Source organism: Phoxinus phoxinus, assembly GCF_949152265.1.
Source record: "Phoxinus phoxinus genome assembly, chromosome: 1".
Lineage (NCBI taxonomy): Eukaryota > Metazoa > Chordata > Actinopteri > Cypriniformes > Leuciscidae > Phoxinus > Phoxinus phoxinus.
Genome location: NC_136876.1, coordinates 45,670,593 through 45,697,379, shown reverse-complemented (window position 1 = coordinate 45,697,379; position 26,787 = coordinate 45,670,593). Strand labels below are relative to the sequence as shown.

At 32.9% G+C, this 26,787-nt stretch overlaps 1 protein-coding gene across 1 annotated transcript in view; it reads left to right on the top strand.

The window, feature by feature from the left end:
- Nucleotides 1-5,149: 5,149 nt before the first annotated feature.
- The window catches only part of LOC307008792 (tripartite motif-containing protein 16-like), a 29,673-nt gene continuing 8,035 nt past the window's right edge, over nucleotides 5,150-26,787 (top strand). Inside the window, exons 1-4 of the mRNA XM_079631949.1 lie at nucleotides 5,150-5,829; nucleotides 17,676-17,771; nucleotides 21,702-21,935; nucleotides 26,478-26,637. Of these exons, the coding sequence (XP_079488075.1) occupies nucleotides 5,257-5,829; nucleotides 17,676-17,771; nucleotides 21,702-21,935; nucleotides 26,478-26,637 (1,063 nt within the window). The 5' untranslated portion in view covers nucleotides 5,150-5,256. The remainder of the gene's footprint in view (nucleotides 5,830-17,675; nucleotides 17,772-21,701; nucleotides 21,936-26,477; nucleotides 26,638-26,787) is intronic.

Sequence of the window (26,787 nt, the reverse complement as noted above, 5' to 3'; positions counted from 1 at the left end):
GGAACTGTTGCATGATAAGCCTGTGTTGACTTATTGACAGCACAATAAACTGTAGCATGTTCGTTCTGAAAGCTTGTTAATTACTCATTGTTTTTCCATTTTAATTCAGTTAAAATAATCGTAATGTTTTCACTGTCACATGCTCACAGTCAACCTGTTTAACGTTACCAACAATACATGTTATGAGTACGTCTCTTCAGTTTGACATGGTTTTATAATGTTGGTTGAGACATATTACATTTTAATAGTAAAACTCAGACATAACAGAGAGGCCATCATAATAATTAAATAAAATATAGGACACAGGACACTAGGGCTGTTTTCGACTAAGGATTTTCATAGTCGAATCTGATTCGTTAGATTTTGCTGTAGTCAACTGATAGTCGAACTTTTTTTTTTTTTGATAGCAGCTAGATTTTTTTCCATTTTAAACAAAAGAGCTAAAAAAAACTAAAAGAAAAACATGGTGTGTAACAAATACATTTTATTCATTTAAAGCTAGATGAACAAAACATATCACACATATATAAAAAATCAAAATAAATAAATACAATTAAACTTAGCGCAACAGTCTTGGACTAGTCCAAAATGTCTTAAACATTTTTCAAAATACAATAAGCCTGCCTGAATAAATAAAAACAATTACACAACAACGAAAATAAACATAGGCCTAATATAAGTCATAGTCTAATGGGCTTCAGAAAGTGCACATGCAGCAAAAAAAAAAAAAAAAAAAGGAAAGGATGTCTTCGTTGCTGAGACGCTTCGCGAGTATTGATAGCGGCTCACTGATGCCCGCGAATTACTTAAAATCTCCGGAATCTAGAGCGAGCGCGCCCGCGAGACAGAGACTGTGCTCCAAACCTCGTAGCGCGTGCACGGCAGAGAGGGAGAGAGAGCAAGAGATCGCGCGCCCGTGTGCCTCATGAAGACGAAGTTTCTCGGGGGGGCATCATAAAGAAATTATGCTTAGGGCACCAAAATGGCTAGCAGCGGCACTGATAACACTTCCCTACTATTCGACCATGAGGTTCATAGTCGAGTCAGACCTCTCCGAATCGAATCGTCGAATCCTCGACTATTAGAAGTCAGCCCTACAGGACACAGCTCAGGGTACACTGTTAGACCTTACCAGGTTTTTTTTTACAGTAAAATACTGGCGACACTGTAATTTACTGTTAATTTTACAGTTATTTACTGTAATATACAGTTTGTTACTGTAAAAATGTACAAAATTAAAACTCGAATTAAAACTAATTTCACTTACAGAAACCGGCTGCCTTAAATTGACCAACTGTCATTTAAATGTATTAACTAAAATGTATAATGTATTAAATACACGAGGAAAGTATTATTGTGTACTTTCTAGTGTTAATTTCGTCAGACGAGACGAGACGAAATATGTTCGTCAACGACCTTTTTTTCCATGACTAAGACGAGACGATGACGAGACTGCACTACTGTTCAAAAACGCTGACTAAGACTAAATTAACATGCATTATTGTTGACGAAAAAAGACGAGACGAAAATGTTTTGCATAAAATAAAAACTAAGATAAAATATCTCTTCATTTTCGTCTACAATCGTCTCTGCTTTTTCATCAGCTGTACGCCTTTAAAATATTCCGAATGAGTTCGCGCTGTTGCTCAAGTAACATTACGAAGCTATGGTGTTTGTTTTGGCACATACATTATGCAGGTTACGATTGTATTGCTTCCACTAAAGAAAATAATGCGCTCCGTCTACGGTTAGAATCCTGTGTGGCAACGATCCATGGCAACGCTCTGTTTTTCATGGCAACGGTGTGTTAGAAGCGCATTCTACATTAGAATTCGACCAAGCCATTTAAAAAAAAAATGTTTAAACATACACACAGATTGTTACATAAAATGGTGTGTGTGCGTAGAAAGAATTCGTCCACACGCCGCTCAAAAAAAACAAAAAAAAAAACAATCCTGAGCGCAAGTCCACCGTCTAACGTTAGCACTACAGGCTTTTTGTGTTAAATTATATTTCCTGTCGCTGCGCAGGCTTTTTTATTGTACATGACAGACTAACCCTTTTCTTTAGGTTATGTCCCGTTAACCGGACCGTTGCATTACGATTAAAAGCAGTATCAATAAAGTCAAAAATGTGATGTGCAGTCAAGTTCGAGTGTATGCGCTGTTTAAACGAGTGTTCCCACGATACACTTGTTGTGATTCGCGGAGTTTTGACAAGTTTTATAGTCTTGATATTGTTTCTTATTCAAAACTGGTGACTGAAAAAACTATGAAACCTCTTCCCGCGCCTTTGTAACTTCAGTCGGAGTATGTTGGGCCCCAGCTTTTGAATTGTGATGGTTAACATAAAATACAGAACAGTTTCATCATTTGTAAATGTGTCTCCTAAATCAGAAATTGAAAACCAGACATGTTTAACAGTTGCATTCAACAAAAATCATTCAACAAGTGTATTTTGTCAGGTAATTATGACATTTTACCAATATTTGAGATATGTGAAACACTTTTTTACTGAAATGTTAATCAGAAATAATCTCAGTAATAATGTGTTATTAAAAAAAAGATTTTTTTTTTTACTAAAACTTGACTAAAATGAAAAGACTTTTAGTCGACTAAAACTTGACTAAGATACCTTAAGTTCTCTTTTGACTAAAACTAGACTAAAATGATGAGACTTTTAGTCTAACAAAAAAAGATATGTGAATGACTAAATATGACTAAAACTAACAACGACATTTGGCACAAGACTAAGACTAAATTAAAAATAAGTGACAAAATTAACACTAGTACTTTCACTTGAAACCACTAAAAATGACTTTAGTACATAAAAAGATTTCCACTGGACCAGCAACTACATAGTCACCGTCTATTAAATAAAGCAACATGCAACGCATCATAAATGTTTTTAGATCTTCTGCTGGACTGAAGCACAGGCTCTACTCTTCAGCACAATGGTGACCCAAAAAACTAAATTTTACTGTAAACTACTGGCAACAGTGTTGCCAGTATAAACCTGTTTTTAACTTACAGTTTATTACTGTTTAAATACTTTTCGTGGGTGTGTCTTTTTATCTTACACTGTTAACCCTTTCAACCCCACAGGAAAATCCACACTACAAAGAGTAAAAAGTAACATTGACGCAGTGTTGCAGTGAGATAATTAAGAGAATATGTAAGTGATTGTTGAGCATTAGTGATGAACACCTGCTGTTAACAAGCAGAATCACTGAAGAAAAGATGAACACAAGAACAGAAAATTGAGAAACACAAGAACTACAACTGACTTCCAGCCATAACACATTATTACCGTAAAACTTCAAATAATAGCCCGGGCTTTTATTTTCCCAAATCGCCGAACTGCACCGGCTTGTATTGGAGACAGGCGTCTATATGAGACAGGCCTTTAATTTAGAGTTGAGACTTCACCCTGCACTGCAATATACATTTAGCTTTACATTCATTTACAGAAATCAGCTGGTTGAATGAAAATTGCTGCTGCTATCGGATTTTCAGATAATATTCTCAATTCAGTTAACGGACGCTCAGAGATAAAGTAAATTCAGACTGCTTTGCAGACTAAGCAACGATTGTATTTCCCCAGATAGCAGACCGATGTCGATTCAACGTTGATTTTTAGTTGTAAAGGTTAGTATCAATCATCAATCAAATTTCAACGTTGAATCAACTTCAGAACGTTATTACACCGAAAATAAAACATCGATTCAACATTGAAATGCGGTTGAATGGCGTGTCTGACGTTGATTCAACGTTAATTCGATGAGCAAAACGATGTTGTTTCAATGTCACAAGAAACGTCGTTTCCACATTGATTCAATGTCAGTTTGCTATCTAGACATGATCTTCCATAATGTCCTTAAACATAACAATATTGCTGGCCATAAACTGACAAAGTGCGCGTCCGATAACTCGAGTTGTCATAAACGCCGCACGCGCGCGCTTCTCGTCCGCTGTGCGATAACGCGAGTTGTCACAGACGCGGCGCGGTGCTTCTCGTCCGGTGTGTGATAAATCGAGTTGTCACAGACGCGGCGCGGTGCTTCCTCGTCCGGTGTGTGATAACTCGAGTTGTCACAGACGCGGCGCGGTGCTTCTCGTCCGGTGTGTGATAAATCGAGTTGTCACAGACGCGGCGCGGTGCTTCTCGTCCGGTGTGTGATAACTCGAGTTGTCAAAGACGCGGCGCGGTGCTTCTCGTCCGGTGTGTGATAACTCGAGTTGTCATAGGCGCGGCGCTTCTCGTCCGGTGTGCGATACATAGACGCGGCGCGGCGCATCTCGTCCGGTGTGCGATACCTCCTGCCTTGCTTGCGCTAACAGCTCCCGCCCAAATGCGCAGGGCTCTCTTGCGTGCCCAATCTACACCATAGAACTGGCTTACACAGACAATCTGACGGGTTTTAGAAGATTAAATACAACCCGAAACTAAAAAAAAGACCCGGCCTCTATTTGAGACCGGCCTTTATTTATCCAAACCTGTAGCCACACCAGGCGTGTAAAAGAGACAGGCGTCTATTTGGGACTCGGCTATTATTTGAAGTTTTACGGTACACGTATTATTAACCAGTATGACTTTATTTCTGTCATACATCTACAGAAGTAGTTATTGAGATGTTTAATTGAAAATGTTTGATTTGAAGTTACCATTATAGAGATCAGTGTTTGTTGGTCAACAATAACCATAAAAATGGTCTGATATTGTAAGAAATTGGTATTTTTCTACAGTAAGGACTAACAGTGTATGTAAATTGTACTCCTCCCAAGAAAGCTGAAAAATAAATGTGTGAGAGTGTGTTATAGGCTTTATGATATGTTATAGCCAGATATGACGCACTTCTGCAACACGCATCACATCATATGATCAGCTGAAAATCTCTTCATCAAGCCAACGCGCAAACTACCAAAAATAAAACTGAAAATAAAACCCAAACGGATGGAATTGAGTCATAAAAACTGAATTTACTGTTCAACGTGGAATTTAAGGTATTGATTTATTGATGTGATTGGAACTCGTATTTACAATGTATTTTGACTCCACTTGAAGAGCACATACACACCAGCATTAAAGTGACTCTCATTGACCAGGAATGAGGAAGCTGCTTTACAGACACTCCTGTTTTACACACGTCACTCAAACACAGAAGCATGAACTATTTCAACTCCTCAGATCAGAGAAACAGAAACTGGAGTATTGTTGAGCTGTTGTGTGTTTGTGTCTCTGTATTCATGCAGTAAAATGGCAGAAGCCAGATTTTCTCAGGATGAGTTCATGTGTCCAGTGTGTCTGGATCTCCTGAAGGATCCAGTGGCCATTCCCTGTGGACACAGTTACTGTAAGATCTGCATTACAGACTGCTGGGATCAGGAGGATGAGAAGAGAGTCTACAGCTGCCCTCAGTGCAGACAGACCTTCAGTCCAAGACCTGCTTTAGCTAAAAACACCATTCTGGCTGAACTGGTGGAGAAACTGAAGAAGACTAAACTTCCTGCTGACTGTTACGCTGGAGCTGGAGACGTGGAGTGTGACGTCTGTACTGGAAGAAAATACAAAGCCGTCAAGTCCTGTCTGGTGTGTCAGGAATCTTACTGTCAAACTCATTTTGACCGTCATGAGGACTATCACTCTCGTAAACCACACAAAGTGATCGATGCCACTGGACGACTGCAGGACATGATCTGCCGTAAACATGATAAAGAGCTAGAAATGTTCTGTATTACTGATCAACAGTGCATCTGTGTGTGGTGTAAGGAGAGTGAACATAAAAACCACAACACTGTATCAACTGCAGCACAGAGGACAGAGACACAGGTATGAACTTAGAGCGTTTGATCACAATGAAATGAAAGTGTCTTCATTTACTCACCGTCATGCCGTTCCAAACCGGTTTGACTGAGTTTCTTCTGGGAAATGTAAAATATGTTATTTTGAAGAATGTCATATCTACTTTAGTTTATATATTGAATGTCAATGAGGTAAAAAAGTTTCAATCTACAAAAAGGAAACAAAATCTTAGAAGTAATCTAACAACCACTGGTTAAAAAAAGAAATGCGATTAAGTGTATTGACGTGCACTTGTGTAGGCTACTTCAAATTAAAAGATGATAGAATATTAATGAAATGAAAGGCCACTTAAGTTCACTTAAAGAGAGTCAAGTTTTACTTTAAAGTACATTTGAATAATATTTAATATTTCATTTTAACTCAATAGAATTATGAACTTACATTATATACTTAAATATTACTTAAGTGGGTCAAAAAGTCACTCTTAAGTTCAGCTAATTGCTTTATATTTACATTTAAACCACAAAACATTTTAATTTAAAACCATTTAACACACTGTAAAAAATGAAATCTTAAAAAAAACAGTCAATGACTGTCAGCTACGGCTGCCAAACAAAAAACTTAAAAATAAAGTAAAATATCCTAGTTTAAATTAAGTGCAAACAATTTAATTAAATTAACTTTTCCAAAAAAAACAATGGATGCCATACAAAAACCATACAATGAATGTAAAATATCTAAATAATATTTAAATGAGTGCAAAAGACTTTTACAGAAATCTTCATTAAACTTTCAACAGAAACAGTCATTTCGCATATATGTCCTGAATTTCTTACTAAAAAATACATATTCACTGTAAAAAGAGAATCTCTTGCAATAAACTACATGTATGATTTACTGTGACTATATGTCACTGCATCAGCAACTACACAGTTACTGTCGGTTAAATAAAGCAACTCACAGCATTTCATCTGTGTTTCTCTGCTCATCCTGGACTGAAGCACAGGCTCTACTCTTCAACACAATGGTGACACACAAAACACACTATACAGAAACACTTTACATCCCAACAGAACATTAAACAATAACAGATATTTCAAGATCTCAGCATCTTCACTTATTACAATACAGACTTTATTTATGTCTTACTAACATTCGTATTGAGAATTAACAGAGGTTTAGAAGGTGATTTCAGTGTTTGCTTTAGTTGGGCTCTTGACACATTAATTTTAACATTACTTATTCTCTGATCAGTTAAATATGAATTGTTAATTTTGCATCCCAATACTGCTACAGAACATATTTCAGTGCTGTGATACCCAGATTTTATGAAGTCATTACACAGAAAATGTTTTGACAGGATCATATAGACTCACACAGAGATCAAGAGTCAGTGTATGAATCGCAACAATGGTGACAATGAAAACAAATTCTGATCAACTCTAAACTACTATAAAGTCACAAACAGGCTTTGTTGATTGTCACCATTGTTGAGATTCATATGTTGATTCTTGATGTATCTATACTCATAAAAAAAAAAAAACAGCTTAAAACATTTCCTGTGTAATAAATATTTTTCAAGAGTGATAAATTATGACATTATTCATAGATTTATATAAAACTAAAATCCATCTATATATTATGTAACCTCAGCTAATATATTCAGAGATTTCACCCAGAGTCAGATCAGTGAATTAGGACACCATATGATGACAGTACCATTATTATTAAGTGACCAACAACATCTGATGAAATTTCCTCCCGCATTTATTGCCATAACAGATGTGTATACTTAACACAGTTAAAGCAGCCAGAGAAAAACTGAAGGGTCATGAGACCAACTAAAGCAAACACTGATCTCAAACATGTTGACATAAAATTTCTGTTAAAGTTTTTTGCACTTTGTTTAAATTAGTATATTTTACTTTAATTGTATGGGTTTTGTTTGGCAGCCATAGCTGCCAGTCATTTGACCCTTTTTTTACGATTAATTTTTTATAGGTTATTATAATTTTTACGATTATTATTCAGGAAATACCTGTAAAACAACAATGTTTTTCAGTTTATTTAATTTAGGATGTTTTACTTTAATGTTACAGATTTTTTGGGGCTGCCAGTCATTTGACCGTTTTATCATTTAACTGTTTTGTTACTGTTTAATTACAGATTATATTTGTCATTTTACATACATTTTTATGTAATTTAAGAAAAAAGAAAAAAATACTGTATGAAAAATACAATACATTTTCTGTATAAAAAATGTGAATTACTGGAATTTGTAATTAATGTCACAATACCTAAAATAACAGCTGAATTTTTATTTTACAGATATTATTAGTAATTTTACAGTTTTTTGAGTACAAACAAAATCTTAGAAGTAATCTAACAACCACTGGTTAAAAAAAGAAATGCGATTAAGTGTATTGACGTGCACTTGTGTAGGCTACTTCAAATTAAAAGATGATAGAATATTAATGAAATGAAAGGCCACTTAAGTTCACTTAAAGAGAGTCAACTTTCATGACTGTTTCATAAGTACACTTTATAAAGTACACTTTTTTTATAATGTAAAATGAAAAGTTTTACTTTAAAGTTTTACTTTAAAGTACATTTTAATAATATTTAATATTTCAATTTAACTCAATAGAATTATGAACTTACATTATATACTTAAATATTACTTAAGTGGGTCAAAAAGTCACTCTTAAGTTCAGCTAATTGCTTTATATTTACATTTAAACCACAAAACATTTTAATTTAAAACCATTTAACACACTGTAAAAAATGAAATCTTAAAAAAAACAGTCAATGACTGTCAGCTACGGCTGCCAAACAAAAAAACTTAAAAATAAAGTAAAATATCCTAATTTAAATTAAGTGCAAACAATTTAATTAAATTAACTTTTCCAAAAAAATCTTTAAATGTTTTGCATAAATACACTGTTATTTTACAGCTATTTCCTGAATTATCATGACCAAACACCTTCATTGTAAAAAGAACCTTAAAAAACTGTCAAATGACTGTCAACAATGGATGCCATACAAAAACCATACAATGAATGTAAAATATCTAAATAATATTTAAATGAGTGCAAAAGACTTTTACAGAAATCTTCATTAAACTTTCAACAGAAACAGTTATTTCACATATATGTCCTGAATTTCTTACTAAAAAATACATATTCACTGTAAAAAGTGAATCTCTTGCAATAAACTACATGTATGATTTACTGTGACTATATGTCACTGCATGAGCAACTACACAGTTACTGTCGGTTAAATAAAGCAACTCACAGCATTTCATCTGTGTTTCTCTGCACATCCTGGACTGAAGCACAGGCTCTACTCTTCAACACAATGGTGACACACAAAACACACTATACAGAAACACTTTACATCCCAACAGAACATTAAACAATAACAGATATTTCAAGATCTCAGCATCTTCACTTATTACAATACAGACTTTATTTATGTCTTACTAACATTCGTATTGAGAATTAACAGAGGTTTAGAAGGTGATTTCAGTGTTTGCTTTAGTTGGGCTCTTGACACATTAATTTTAACATTACTTATTCTCTTATCAGTTAAATATGAATTGTTAATTTTGCATCCCAATACTGCTACAGAACATATTTCAGTGCTGTGATACCCAGATTTTATGAAGTCATTACACAGAAAATGTTTTGACAGGATCATATAGACTCACACAGACATCAAGAGTCAGTGTATGAATCGCAACAATGGTGACAATGAAAACAAATTCTGATCAACTCTAAACTACTATAAAGTCACAAACAGGCTTTGTTGATTGTCACCATTGTTGAGATTCATATGTTGATTCTTGATGTATCTATACTCATAAAAAAAAACAGCTCAAAACATTTCCTGTGTAATAAATATTTTTCAAGAGTGATAAATTATGACATTATTCATAGACTTATATAAAGCTAAAATCCATCTATATATTATGTAACCTCAGCTAATATATTCAGAGATTTGACCCAGAGTCAGATCAGTGAATCAGGACACCATATGATGACAGTACCATTATTATTAAGTGACCAACAACATCTGATGAAACTTCCTCCTGCATTTATTGCCATAACAGATGAGTATACTTAACACAGTTAAAGCAGTCAGAGAAAAACTGAAGGGTCATGAGCCCAACTAAAGCAAACACTGATCTCAAACATGTTGACATAAAATTTCTGTTAAAGTTTTTTGCACTTTGTTTAAATTAGCATATTTTACTTTAATTGTATGGGTTTTGTTTGGCAGCCGTAGCTGCCAGTCATTTGACCCTTTTTTTACGATAAATTTTTTTTAGGTTATTATAATTTTTACGATTATTATTCAGGAAATACCTGTAAAACAACAATGTTTTTCAGTTTATTTAATTCAGGATGTTTTACTTTAATGTTACAGATTTTTTGGGGCTGCCAGTCATTTGACCGTTTTATCATTTAACTGTTTTGTTACTGTTTAATTACAGATTATATTTGTCATTTTACATACATTTTTATGTAATTTAAGAAAACAGAAAAAATACTGTATGAAAAATACAATACATTTTCTGTATAAAAAATGTGAATTACTGGAATTTGTAATTAATATCACAATACCTAAAATAACAGCTGAATTTTTATTTTACAGATATTATTAGTAATTTTACAGTTTTTTGAGTACAAACAAAATCTTAGAAGTAATATAACAACCACTGGTTAAAAAAAGAAATGCGATTAAGTGTATTGACGTGCACTTGTGTAGGCTACTTCAAATTAAAAGATGATAGAATATTAATGAAATGAAAGGCCACTTAAGTTCACTTAAAGAGAGTCAACTTTCATGACTGTTTCATAAGTACACTTTATAAAGTACACTTTTTTATAATGTAAAATGAAAAGTTTTACTTTAAAGTTTTACTTTAAAGTACATTTTAACAATATTTAATATTTCAATTTAACTCAATAGAATTATGAACTTACATTATATACTTAAATATTACTTAAGTTGGTCAAAAAGTCACTCTTAAGTTCAGCTAATTGCTTTATATTTACATTTAAACCACAAAACATTTGAATTTAAAACCATTTAACACACTGTAAAAAATGAAATCTTAAAAAAAACAGTCAATGACTGTCAGCTACGGCTGCCAAACAAAAAACTTAAAAATAAACTAAAATATCCTAATTTAAATTAAGTGCAAACAATTTAATTAAATTAACTTTTCCCCAAAAAATCTTTAAATGTTTTGCATAAATACACTGTTATTTTACAGCTATTTCCTGAATTATCATGACCAAACACCTTCATTGTAAAAAGAACCTTAAAAAACTGTCAAATGACTGTCAACAATGGATGCCATACAAAAACCATACAATGAATGTAAAATATCTAAATAATATTTAAATGAGTGCAAAAAACTTTTACAGAAATCTTCATTAAACTTTCAACAGAAACAGTCATTTCACATATATGTCCTGAATTTCTTACTAAAAAATACATATTCACTGTAAAAGGTGAATCTCTTGCAATAAACTACATGTATGATTTACTGTGACTATATGTCACTGCATCAGCAACTACACAGTTACTGTCGGTTAAATAAAGCAACTCACAGCATTTCATCTGTGTTTCTCTGCTCATCCTGGACTTAAGCACAGGCTCTACTCTTCAACACAATGGTGACACACAAAACACACTATACAGAAACACTTTACATCCCAACAGAACATTAAACAATAACAGATATTTCAAGATCTCAGCATCTTCACTTATTACAATACAGACTTTATTTATGTCTTACTAACATTCGTATTGAGAATTAACAGAGGTTTAGAAGGTGATTTCAGTGTTTGCTTTAGTTGGGCTCTTGACACATTAATTTTAACATTACTTATTCTCTGATCAGTTAAATATGAATTGTTAATTTTGCATCCCAATACTGCTACAGAACATATTTCAGTGCTGTGATATCCAGATTTTATGAAGTCATTACACAGAAAATGTTTTGACAGGATCATATAGACTCACACAGACATCAAGAGTCAGTGTATGAATCGCAACAATGGTGACAATGAAAACAAATTCTGATCAACTCTAAACTACTATAAAGTCACAAACAAGCTTTGTTGATTGTCACCATTGTTGAGATTCATATGTTGATTCTTGATGTATCTATACTCATAAAAAAAACAGCTCAAACCATTTCCTGTGTAATAAATATTTTTCAAGAGTGATAAATTATGACATCATTCATAGACTTATATAAAACTAAAATCCATCTATACATTATGTAACCTCAGCTAATATATTCAGAGATTTGACCCAGAGTCAGATCAGTGAATCAGGACACCATATGATGACAGTACCATTATTATTAAGTGACCAACAACATCTGATGAAATTTCCTCCCGCATTTATTGCCATAACAGATGTGTATACTTAACACAGTTAAAGCAGCCAGAGAAAAACTGAAGGGTCATGAGCCCAACTAAAGCAAACACTGATCTCAAACATGTTGACATAAAATTTCTGTTAAAGTTTTTTGCACTTTGTTTAAATTAGCATATTTTACTTTAATTGTATGGGTTTTGTTTGGCAGCCGTAGCTGCCAGTCATTTGACCCTTTTTTTACGATTAATTTTTTATAGGTTATTATCATTTTTACGATTATTATTCAGGAAATACCTGTAAAACAACAATGTTTTTCAGTTTATTTAATTCAGGATGTTTTACTTTAATGTTACAGATTTTTTGGGGCTGCCAGTCATTTGACCGTTTTATCATTTAACTGTTTTGTTACTGTTTAATTACAGATTATATTTGTCATTTTACATACATTTTTATGTAATTTAAGAAAACAGAAAAAATACTGTATGAAAAATACAATACATTTTCTGTATAAAAAATGTGAATTACTGGAATTTGTAATTAATGTCACAATACCTAAAATAACAGCTGAATTTTTATTTTACAGATATTATTAGTAATTTTACAGTTTTTTGAGTACAAACAAAATCTTAGAAGTAATCTAACAACCACTGGTTAAAAAAAGAAATGCGATTAAGTGTATTGACGTGCACTTGTGTAGGCTACTTCAAATTAAAAGATGATAGAATATTAATGAAATGAAAGGCCACTTAAGTTCACTTAAAGAGAGTCAACTTTCATGACTGTTTCATAAGTACACTTTATAAAGTATACTTTTTTATAATGTAAAATGAAAAGTTTTACTTTAAAGTTTTACTTTAAAGTACATTTTAATAATATTTAATATTTCAATTTAACTCAATAGAATTATGAACTTACATTATATACTTAAATATTACTTAAGTGGGTCAAAAAGTCACTCTTAAGTTCAGCTAATTGCTTTATATTTACATTTAAACCACAAAACATTTTAATTTAAAACCATTTAACACACTGTAAAAAATGAAATTAAAAAAAAAAACAGTCAATGACTGTCAGCTACGGCTGCCAAACAAAAAACTTAAAAATAAAGTAAAATATCCTAATTTAAATTAAGTGCAAAAAATTTAATTTAATTAACTTTTCCAAAAAAAATCTTTAAATGTTTTGCATAAATACACTGTTATTTTACAGCTATTTCCTGAATTATCATGACCAAACACCTTCATTGTAAAAAGAACCTTAAAAAACTGTCAAATGACTGTCAACAATGGATGCCATACAAAAACCATACAATGAATGTAAAATATCTAAATAATATTTAAATGAGTGCAAAAGACTTTTACAGAAATCTTCATTAAACTTTCAACAGAAACAGTTATTTCACATATATGTCCTGAATTTCTTACTAAAAAATACATATTCACTGTAAAAAGTGAATCTCTTGCAATAAACTACATGTATGATTTACTGTGACTATATGTCACTGCATCAGCAACTACACAGTTACTGTCGGTTAAATAAAGCAACTCACAGCATTTCATCTGTGTTTCTCTGCTCATCCTGGACTGAAGCACAGGCTCTACTCTTCAACACAATGGTGACACACAAAACACACTATACAGAAACACTTTACATCCCAACAGAACATTAAACAATAACAGATATTTCAAGATCTCAGCATCTTCACTTATTACAATACAGACTTTATTTATGTCTTACTAACATTCGTATTGAGAATTAACAGAGGTTTAGAAGGTGATTTCAGTGTTTGCTTTAGTTGGGCTCTTGACACATTAATTTTAACATTACTTATTCTCTGATCAGTTAAATATGAATTGTTAATTTTGCATCCCAATACTGCTACAGAACATATTTCAGTGCTGTGATACCCAGATTTTATGAAGTCATTACACAGAAAATGTTTTGACAGGATCATATAGACTCACACAGACATCAAGAGTCAGTGTATGAATCGCAACAATGGTGACAATGAAAACAAATTCTGATCAACTCTAAACTACTATAAAGTCACAAACAGGCTTTGTTGATTGTCACCATTGTTGAGATTCATATGTTGATTCTTGATGTATCTATACTCATAAAAAAAACAGCTAAAACCATTTCCTGTGTAATAAATATTTTTCAAGAGTGATAAATTATGACATTATTCATAGACTTATATAAAACTAAAATCCATCTATATATTATGTAACCTCAGCTAATATATTCAGAGATTTGACCCAGAGTCAGATCAGTGAATCAGGACACCATATGATGACAGTACCATTATTATTAAGTGACCAACAATATCTGATGAAATTTCCTCCTGCATTTATTGCCATAACAGATGTGTATACTTAACACAGTTAAAGCAGTCAGAGAAAAACTGAAGGGTCATGAGCCCAACTAAAGCAAACACTGATCTCAAACATGTTGACATAAAATTTCTGTTAAAGTTTTTTGCACTTTGTTTAAATTAGCATATTTTACTTTAATTGTATGGGTTTTGTTTGGCAGCCGTAGCTGCCAGTCATTTGACCCTTTTTTTACGATTAATTTTTTATAGGTTATTATAATTTGTACGATTATTATTCAGGAAATACCTGTAAAACAACAATGTTTTTCAGTTTATTTAATTTAGGATGTTTTACTTTAATGTTACAGATTTTTTGGGGCTGCCAGTCATTTGACCGTTTTATCATTTAACTGTTTTGTTACTGTTTAATTGCAGATTATATTTGTCATTTTACATACATTTGTATGTAATTTAAGAAAACAGAAAAAATACTATATGAAAAATACAATACATTTTCTGTATAAAAAATGTGAATTACTGGAATTTGTAATTAATGTCACAATACCTAAAATAACAGCTGAATTTTTATTTTACAGATATTATTAGTAATTTTACAGTTTTTTGAGTACACTGTAAAAAATAAAACATAGATTTTATTTATATTTAATTAATTAAAATGAGGCAACAGATTACAAGCAATATTATTAATTAAATTTAACAAATTAGAATTGAGTAATAATTAATCAAATTAATTCCTTAAATGTTAACCATTTAAAATGAGTAAAATTTACAAAATGTATGTTATTGCCAACATTGAAGACACCTGATGTTAACAAGCAGAATCACTGAAGGAGAAAACCATAATTAAAGTCACCATTATGGAGATGAGTGTGTGTTTTAGTTGGGCTCTTTACCCTTAAATAATTAACTTTAAGTTTTGTTTGGCTGCTGTACATGAGTTATATCAGCCAGATGAACAAATGGTGATCTGATGGTGTTGGTTGTGTTTTAATATAATCATTATTTCACAATCATTTGACCTGAATCACTGAACTCAAATGGAGTCCAGTTTATTAATTAAGTTAACTTTATTAACTATAGAAGTACTGGCCTTGTACACCATAATATTTTTAACTTTTACAATGTAGACCAAATAATTTCTAAAAAGTTTCTCTTTTAGAAAAAAACAAAAGTTGTTCTCTAAAACAAAAAACACAGACATGATGAATCAGCCTGTGCATCTCAACAATGGTGACATTTATAAAGCATGTTGCAGTGCATTCTGGGTTGCACCAATCAAAACTCATTCATGGCTTCCATCATGCATTGCTGCATGAATAAAAAATGAGCTTATGATCAGAGGTTGTCACCATTGCTGAGATTCATATGCTAAATCTTGATGTCTGTGTGTGCCTAAAAAAAAAACATACATATATTTTTTATTATTATTGATTTGATCATTTGGATTTCATTGAAAAGGCTACTCATATTATGCAGATAGAATTAATAAAATAAATTTAACAGGACTTTAAATAGGACTCTACATGAGATCAGTGATTCAAATCAATGATTGTGAAATTGTGAAACACAACCAAACACCATCAGATCAACATTTCTATTTGTTCATCTGGCTGTTATAACTCATGTACAGCAGCCAAACAGAACTTAAAGTTATTAATTTAAGGGTGAAGAGCCCAACTAAAACACACACTGATCTCCATAATGGTGACTTTAATTATGGTTTTCTCCTTCAGTGATTCTGCTTGTTAACATCAGGTGTCTTCAATGTTGGCAATAACATATATTTTGTAAAATTTACTCATTTTAAATGGTTAACATTTAAGGAATTAATTTGATTAATTATTACTCAATTCTAATTTGTTAAATTTAATTAATAATATTGCTTGTAATCTGTTGCCTCATTTTAATTAATTAAATATAAATAAAATCTATGTTTTATTTTTTACAGTGTACAATTTAAAATGAAAGAAAATGATCGTCAAAAAATCACAGTTATTTTCTGTCACATTTACATTTTTACAGTGCATGCAATTACGTGTCTGAAAACATTACGTTCAGTTCACACTTATTTCACAATTATATTATTTTAAAGTATATAATTTCCAAAATAAGTGCACTTTTTAAAATAGGCCCTATGCTACTTTTAAAAGAGCCAAATTTTTATTCACATATTAAATCAAATCATTGATAAACTCATGTATGTGGAGCCCAAATAAAATATGATGACATCAAAAACATCAAACTTCACTGGTGTTTGTGTCATGACATCATGGTTTTCAAGATTCAAGATTCTTTATTGTCACTGTACAAAGGTATAGCGAAATTGATGCAATCCTTACGGTACCGTCACATATAGCTTGTGCGGACTAACATTTAATTTAAATAATACAATTTAAGTAGAATAATATACAGTACAATACATCAATAAACAATATGCCCCAATCAAAGCGACAGGCAAATAGTGCACACAAAAATATTGCACAGTAAGCAGTAAGTACTGCATGATATTGCACATAAGGAAAAAAAGAGGTAAAGTGCAGCAGAATGAAACCCAAATTAAACAATAGTGTAATGTATATACACTCAAATATACAGAGGGGGTTATTAACCCTCTATAGGTTGAGATATAACATGCCCCATCAGGTTGGTGCATTTCTCAGTTTATGAATATGTGTATGTGTGTGCTGGCAGTGTTTAACTCCCGTATGGCGCTGAGGTAAAAACTGTTTTTGAGTCTTTTGGTCTGCGATTTGATGGACCTGACTGTGACATGAAAGAACCAATGAGGTTTGATGTTAATGACACCATAAAAGTGTCACCATATTTTATTTGTCTCTGTAAACAGCGAGACATTCTTCAAAATATCTTCTGTTGTGTCTCACAAATAGACAGAAAGGCTTGGAGCGACTTGAGGGAGAGTAAATTATGACATAATTAAAACTTTAGGGTGAAGTATTCATATGCACTGATGAAATGATGCTGACATTTCAGGAAACCATGAATCTGTGGTTTGAACCAGACAGTAAAAACGTACCATGCAAGATCTTTAACCACTTCACCAACTCTGGATTGATGTAACTTTAATGTGTGTGTGACAGTAGTTTTATGTGTGATTCCCTGTCACTGGTTTGTCCTCCAGAAACAGCTGAAGGAGACGCAGATGAAGATCCGGCAGAGGATCCAGCAGAGACAGAAAGATCTTCAGCATCTGAGAGAGGCTGTGAAGTCTCATAAGGTGAGTCTGCACTGTTAGCCCTTACTGTAGAAAAAGCCCAAATTCTTACAATATCATACCACTTTCCATTAAAACAGTAATATACAGGAATATACCTACAGGAATATACTGTGAATTAACAGCGCTCAAAGTCGACACTCAGAGGCTGTTTTCCAAATCACACCCTATACCCTCATTCACTATTCCCTACACTAGTTCACTAATATAGTCCACTTGAATGAAAAGAAGAGCAAGAGGTCCTCGCTGCAGCCTGTAGCACGATGACGTAGCTGGATGGTCCAATACGTAGTGGACTCTGTTACGCGCATGCGCGGTGGTGTGTTTTGGTGACGGAAACAATCACACGTGCTTTGATCTTCCAAGAAGAATAAAGTTAATAAAATAAATGGTCACTTGAGTATGCAAGCTCTTTTCCGCCACAGAATAAAACATTTAAAAATATAATTGAGACTTTTTTATCTCACAATTGCGAGTTTACATTTAGCATACTGACTTTATTTCTCAGAATTGTGAGATATAAAGTCAGAATTGCGTGAAATAAAGTCTCAATTGCGTGTTATAAAGTCAGAATTGCGAGATATAAAGTCAGAATTGGGTGTTATAAAGTCAGAATTCTGACTTTTTTTCTCGCAATTCTGAATTTAAAACACATAATTGCGAGTTTATATCTCCCAATTCTGACATATTTTCTCAGAATTGTGTATATAAACTCGCAATTGCGAGTTATAAAGTCAAATAAATATTATTCAAAAATATTATTATTTTTTACCTCAGTAGGCTAGTTTAATATCTCACATCTCACAATTCTGACTTACACGCAATTGCGACTTTATATCATGCCATTCTGACTATCTCCCAATTGAGTATTATAAAGTCAGAATAGCGAGATATAAACATGCAATTCTGAGAAAAAAAGTCTGAATTTCAAGCTATATTTCTCGCAATTGCGAGTTTATATCTCATAATTATGACTTAATAACACGCAATTGCGACTTTATATTACGCAATTCTGACTTAATAACACACAATTGCGACTTTATATCACGCAATTCTTAGATAAAAAGTCAGAATAGTGAGATAAAAATCGCAATTACCTTTTTTATTTCTCACTCCGTGGCGAAAACATGTCTTGCAGACACTGAACAGCAAGAACCTTATGTACAGATCACTGGAAAAACGAATAGCCATTAAAGAAGGAACTCTTACCAGGCAAAATATCATTAAGCACTTTTTTTTGACATCTGACAAGATTTATTTTCTTGATGCTGTTATTATTTTTGCATTTTCCCTTGGATGTTTACTGGTATTGTAAGATGTTTACAGACCTTATTGTATTGTACCTTTAAAATTACAGAGACAATTAGATTATTGACTCATTTTTGCTTCCACTCAACAGCAAATATGACCTGAATAAAATAAAATGGCTAATAATAACAACCCCGCAATATCCCCGCAACATTTAATTATGACAGGTTTATACTGGGTTGATAATGAAAATTAAAAAGGCTTTATTTTAAAATGTTCTATATACACGCATTAAAAAAAAATACTTGCAGTGAGGACATGCTATTAATCTATCAAATGTATGTTCAAAATCATGTGATTGAAATGTTGTAAAATTAACTATTTTGTAGAGAGAAACTCGGATAACTTAGCATCCCATTTATGTAATTACTTATTCATCAACAATTACTTACTATTAAACTGTACTACTACTACTACACGGGTTAGATTAGAACATCATCTCAATACAATATTGAGCAAACATGTCACCTTTACCAGCGCAGGCGAATTATAACCATAGATATAGTACGATTATAACCCAGAGATCGTTACTGCGCATGCGTCACCAAAACACACCTCCATCCACTACGTATTGGACCATCCAACTACGTCATCGTGCTACAGGCTGCAGCGAGGGGTGTCTCAAGAAGAGAGTGAATTGAGACACTGGTGAACACCTGATAAGCAGAATCACTGAAGGACAGAGAAACAAGAACAGAAAAAAGAGAAACACAAGAACTACAACTGACTTCCAGCCACACTGAGTGTGAAACCAGTTTAACATTATTTATTTCATACATGTACAAAAGGTCTTGTTGAGAATGAACAGGGATTTAGTTAATAATAAAGTTTGTTGTCACCATGATGGTGATCAGTATTTGCTTTAGTTGGTCTCTTGTACCTTGACTTAAAAACTTCTACCGTTCATCTCTCTTTGGCTGCTGTGACAGTGAGTTTATAAAGCACATTTGTTACGGAAAAAAAAAACTCAAGAGAAAGTTGATCAGGTGTTTTTGGTTTTGTGATGATGTCATAATCATCCATGAGTGAGTTTTTGCTATTTTTTGAATGTGAGATATGAATTTATGGGTTTTGTACAATATATTTGAAAATCTACAACATGAAATCCAGCAATCTTTCCGTAATCAGGTCAACTGAAGAATATTGCTATCAAATAGTGCATTCAAATTTTATTTAATCCTGCTTGACTCAGGCACAGAAAGATATCTAAAATCATCATATGAATCTCAACAATGGTGACGATCAAAAGTTTCATGTCGCAATGCATGCTGGGTACCAGGATAGTATAAAACTCCCAGCATGCTCTGCTGCATGACTAATAATTTAAAACCATTGTTGAGATGCATGTTCTAATTTGTGATATCTCTGTGTTTCTGTATTGCAGTGTAACTCTGTTATTTTTGGTTATGCTTGTGTTAGAAATAAATTAGTCGTTGTTGTGGTTTCACATTGGTGGTAACGTTAACACTTTTGATTGACAATTAAACTCTGAATGAGTGAGAATTAACTTCTTAGTGAATTAACAGGCTATATAATGATTTCATCATAACTGCAATCATTCACAAACTGTGTGTGAGCACAAGTGAGATTTGCTAGAACACACAGCTCAAGCAGCAAGAGAAACACTTATGTGTTCGCATCAGCAAACCAACTAAAGCAAACACTGATCTCTATAATGGTAATCAAACATTTTCAATTAAACATCTCAATAACAACTTCAGTAGATGTATGACAGAAATAAAGTCATACTGGTTAATAATACGTGTAATAATGTGTAATGGCTGGAAGTCGGTTGTAGTTCTTGTGTTTTTCTATTTTCTGTTCTTGTGTTCCTCTTTCCTTCAGTGATTCTGCTTGTTAACAGCAGGTGTTCATCACTAATGCTCAACAATCACTTACATATTCACTTAATTATCTTATCAATGTTACTTTTTACTCTTTGTAGTGTGGATTTTCCTGTGGGGTTGAAAGGGTTAACAGTGTAAGATAAAAAGACACACCCACGAAAAGTATTTAAACAGTAATAAACTGTAAGTTATAAAACAGGTTTATACTGGCAACACTGTTGCCAGTAGTTTACTGTAAAATGTAGTTTTTTGGGTCACCGTTGTGCTGAAGAGTAGAGCCTGTGCTTCAGTCCAGGAGAAGATCAAGAAACTTTGATGATATGCTACATATTGCTTTATTTAACAGGCGGTGACTGTGTAATTGCTGGTCCAGTGGAAATCTTTTTATGTACTTAAGTTTTTTTAATGGTTTCTAAGGAAATTTCATAATACTCTTTGCTCACATTATTAATGCATTACACATATTAGTTAATACATTTAAATGACAGTTGGTCAATTTAAGGCAGTCGGTTTCTGCAAGTGAAATTAGTTTTAATTTGAGTTTTAATATAGTGCATTTTACAGTAACAAACTGTTTATTACAGTAAAATACTGTAGATTAAAGTAAAGAACTGCACAATTAACAGTAAATTACTGGCAACAGTGTTGCCAGTATTTTACTGTAAAAAAACCCGGTAAGGTCTAACAGTGTGGAGAAGAAGAGAAGTGTGAGACGTCTCAGTTTGGACTCTGTCAGTCCTGCTGAAGCCACTGTGTGATTGTGATGTGTGTGTAACAGCGCTCTGCACAGACAGCAGTGGAGGACAGTGAGAGGATCTTCACTGAGATCATCCGCTCCATTGAGAGAAGCCGCTCTGAGGTCACACAGCGGATCAGAGATCAGGAAAAGACTGCAGTGAGTCGAGCTGAAGGACGACTGGAGCGACTGGAGCAGGAGATCAATGATCTGAGGAGGAGAGACGCTGAGCTGGAGCAGCTTTCACACACACAAGATCACATCCAGTTCCTGCAGGTAACAGAGATCTAGAAGAACTGGATCATAGTGGACTTGAGCAAGATCCAGTTATGACAGAGAAACATTTCATGAGAGCAGAATGAGCCGTTGACTGAGATGTTGTCAGGAATTCAGTCGAGTGTTGTGTTATCATATAATCATCAGTCAGACTCTCATCTGATCATCTTCTGTTTAAAGAGACTCACTTACAAAGCCCTGGGAAATTTACTGTTAAATATTAACACATTTTTCCTTCTGATTTCTTCTGTCTTGATTAAATCACTTAACTTGATTATATCAATATCCATCATAACTAGATTTTAATAATAATATTTTAAATGATAATATTGATTTTTATTTCCATTTACCTGTAACACATTGATCAATTTGTTCACAAAGACTCCAGACAGGAAGTGAGGCTGTATATTAACAATGCTTATTAAAACCAAACAAAACCTGACCTTGGGATCCTTAAGAGTCCTTGTGAAGTTTCAGTGTCACTAGCCAGCCAAAAGTTACACATGATGATCCATCTACTCATAGCCTTTGAGCAGCTTTTCCTCAAATCTTCTCAACATGCAGATGTTTTATCATCCAAACACCTGGAAAGTTCACACATAGTCCCTTGTGAAAATGAAGTATTATTAATTGAATGTGCATTTGTAGTTACTTACTTAAAATCTTACAAATGTATATTTTTTTAAACTCCACTTCACAGATCATATAATATATTATTGAAATAAAAGTCCACTTAAAAAGAGACACTTTCATGACTATTGTCACGGTTTAGCAGAGATACGGCAAGACAAAGAAGATAAATGAAAAAGACTTTACAAAGGATTAACCATAACAAGCACAAAACGTTAACGAGAACCATCAAAACACAGGCTTATAAATACTAGGGGCAAACAAAGATATTTGGATAAACACAGCTGAAGCAAGAGGGAACTAATGACCACGAAACCAAAATTAACTAAACAGTGTTCATGTGACAACTATGTATTTTTTAACACACTTAAGTAGGCTTTTAAAAAGTGCACTTTTGTCAAATTAAGTTAATTTGTACATTTTAAATCATTATGTTGACTGACAGTAAAGCACATGTAAAGTACTTGATTGTAATTAACACTGTAGTGTTTTATTTAATATTATACTTAAAATTAAACAAACAAGCTTTAATATTAATGACATTATCATAAATGATTGTCAGTTCATTCAGCAGTAACTTTAACTTTAATTAGCCCATTTGTGGCCACATTTTTCTGAATGGTTTCATAGTCGTGTTAATAGTGTCCTATATGAACATATTCTGCATTTATTTTCCACAGGTTTTTTTTCTTTTTTTCTTGAAAATCGTATTTGAATGTGCGGCAACAATAGGGCAAATATGTTGTATGCACCCCCTAATGTAAAATATGAATAGGAGGAGAACATTTGGCATCATGGAAGAGGTGTTAGTGAGATTCTTAAATCTTAAAACAACAAACAATACATCCATTTGTCTTAACCCTTGTGCGCTGTTCGGGGTCTTTTTGACCCACATTTCTAACTTTCATTCATGGGGATTACATGGATAATTTGACATGGTTTAGTGTAATATGTTAGCACATCTTTTGGAAAATGCAGTTTTTAAAGTAACAAATTATCACTTTAACCAGTAGATGGCTGTACTCTACAGTTTTATAAATGAGGCCCCTGGGCCGGAGAGGACACGCAGAGCAAACAGGAGAAGGGAGGAAGCGGGACATTTCCAAGCGGGACATTCCTCTGTTATGAGGATTGATATCTCAAGTGTGTTTAGACATAGGCCTTGCTGTTTGTGTTCATTTATACTCAGAAAGATATAACAAATACACACTGCATTCCAGAGGTGGAAAGTCCAGGGGTCAGAAAGTAAAAGTCCTGCCATATGTTTATTCCACCCATGAACTCAGTCAGCTGATTTCACTAATTAGTTCTATCTCCTGGCTGAAAAACTGCACTCAAAGAAAAAAAAAAGTCTAAACATAAGATTTATGTATTTGAATTGCATAACAAATTTCCATCCATTTGGATTACATAGTTTTAACATAAACAAATTAATAATCTGAATGTGATTCATATTTTTAGGTCATATATAAATGAAACAGATAAGATTTATGTAATTGTAGCCTATTAATAAACTGAATGTGATTCATATTTGTAAGTCATATGTAAATGAAATGGATAAGATTTATCTAATCGTATACAGAAAAACGCCCATGTTAAATTAGCACTGCTCAGTGTTCATATGTGTGCACACTACAGAGTTAAAGTACAATTGAAGCAGTGTTGAAGTTAATGAGATAATTAAGTGGTGATTGAGCATTAATTATGAACACCTGATGTTAACAAGCAGAATCACTGAAGAACAGAGAAACACAAGAACTACAACTGACTTCAGACACAGCCTTAGATGAAATCAACTATAGATAAAAGAAGACATTAATTCTCTCAAGTTCTCAGCAGATGAGGATTAAACAACTCCACAAACAGCATTACCAGCTTCACTTATTACTAACCAGACTGACTTTATTTAATATCCGATTTAATGAAATCATATTTTGTATTTTAAAGTCACCATGATGGTGGATAGCATTTGGTTTAGTTGGCCTCTTGACCCTTAACACTTAAATATGAAATATTATTTTGGCTGTTATGATTGTGAGTTTGTAAAGCACATTTGTTGTAGCAAAAAAGCCATGAGAAAGTGAGATCAGGTGATGTTGGCTGTATACTGGTGTAATACAAAGTCATCGTCATGTAATTGTCTGAATCTCTGAACTTAATCAGTGTCTAATACTTTAGTCAGATTTTTATTTTAAATATTTTTTTAGAGTAAAGTCATTTGATTTTACAACATCAAAGCAATGCTTTTTATTAAATAATATAAATGATTTTAAAAACATGTAATGCATTAATCTTGTTCTGCTAAGATGTTACTTAGGCATCAAGAATCAGTGTATGATTCTCAACAATGGTGACAATCAATGAAATGATACATGCTGCAGTGCATGCTGGGTACCACCAATCAAAACTCACCCATATCTCCCAGCATGCACTGATTATCTGGATATTTTGTTTGATTGACACCATTGTTGAGATTCATACGCTGTTTCTTGATGTCTGTGTGCATTTAAGTGATGCCATAGATTAAAGTTTTTGTTCACTAAATACATATTTTAAAAAAACATGGATATTATTTTACAAATAACACTGTTAGATATGCTGTAGAATTAAATTATTATGAGTAAAACAACATTAAAAACACAAGTCCATTATAATCAAAGCATTAGGCGGAGAATAAGATCAGGGAGCCAGAAAATTGCATGATGATATCATCACCAATTAAAAGTCAACATCACCTGATCTCCCTTTCTCATGGCTTTTTTGCTACATCAAATGTGATTTACAAACACAAAATTATAACAGCCAAAGAATATTTTATATTAAAGAGTTAAGGGTCAAGAGCCCAACTAAAGCAAATGCTATCCACCATTATGGTGACTTTAAAATACAAAATATGATTTAATTAAAGCGGATATTAAATAAAGTAAATCTGGTTAGTATTAAGTGAAGCTGGTAATGCTGTTTGTGGAGTTGTTTAATCCTCCTCTGTTGAGATCTTCACATATTTAATGTCTTCTTTTATTTTTAGTTGATTGTGTCAACTAGGCTGTGTCTGAAGTCAGTTGTAGTTCTTGTGTTTCTCTGTTCTTCAGTGGTTCTGCTTGTTAACATCAGGTGTTCATATTTAATGCTCAATCACCTCTTAATTATCTCATTAACTTCAACACTGATTCAATGGTACTTTAACTCTGTAGTGTGCGCACATATGAACACTGAGCAGTGCTAATTTAACATGGGTGTTTTTCTGTATACGATTACATAAATATTATCCATTTAATTTACATATGACTGACAAATATGAATCACATTCAGTTTATTAATACAATTACATAAATCTTATCTGTTTCATTTATATATGACTTAAAATTATGAATCATATTCAGATTATTAATTTGTTTATGTTAAAACGATGTAATCCAAATGGATGGAAATTTGTTATGCAATTCAAATACATAAATCTTATGTTTAGACAATTTTTTTTTTGAGTGCAGTTTTTCAGCCAGGAGATAGAACTAATTAGTGAAATCAGCTGACTGAGTTCATGGGTGGAATAAACATATGGCAGGACTTTTACTTTCTGACCCCTGGACTTTCCACCTCTGCTGCATTCTAAGAGAAGGTGATGTACACTAAAGTGTGATATATATATATATATATATATATATATATATATATATATATATATATATATATATTTAAATTATATTACTATTATTATTATTAAGTGTCAAATACTAGAGTTTGTAGCATTAAATGCTGAATATGAGAAGAATGATCTGAGTGTGTGGAAGTGCTGGATTGAAGCGAGTCACTGAAGAGAAGTCGAGTCCACAAGAGCCGCTCAGATCTGATATAGTGCAGGTTATTGGCTGAAGTGTGGAGATGATGAGTTTTGATTTCTGTTTTCTGTAGAGTTTCCAGTCTCTCTCAGCACCTCCTGAATCTACAGACGAACCCGACGTTTCCTTCAGTTCTCTCTCCTCTTTTGATGGCTTGAGAGAATCTGTCCGTCAGCTGAGAGACAAACTGCAGGATTTCTGCAAAGAGGAGATCAAGAAGATCTCAGACGGAGGTAAAGTCCTGCGCCTCGTTTATACAGACGTGTATAAACGATATTTCTGAAATGTTCCTATGATTAAAACGTCCATAATTATTAAATGCATCACAGTTTATAAAACACAGTTCATCTTAAATTCAATTGCAATGTGAACAAGTGCATCAA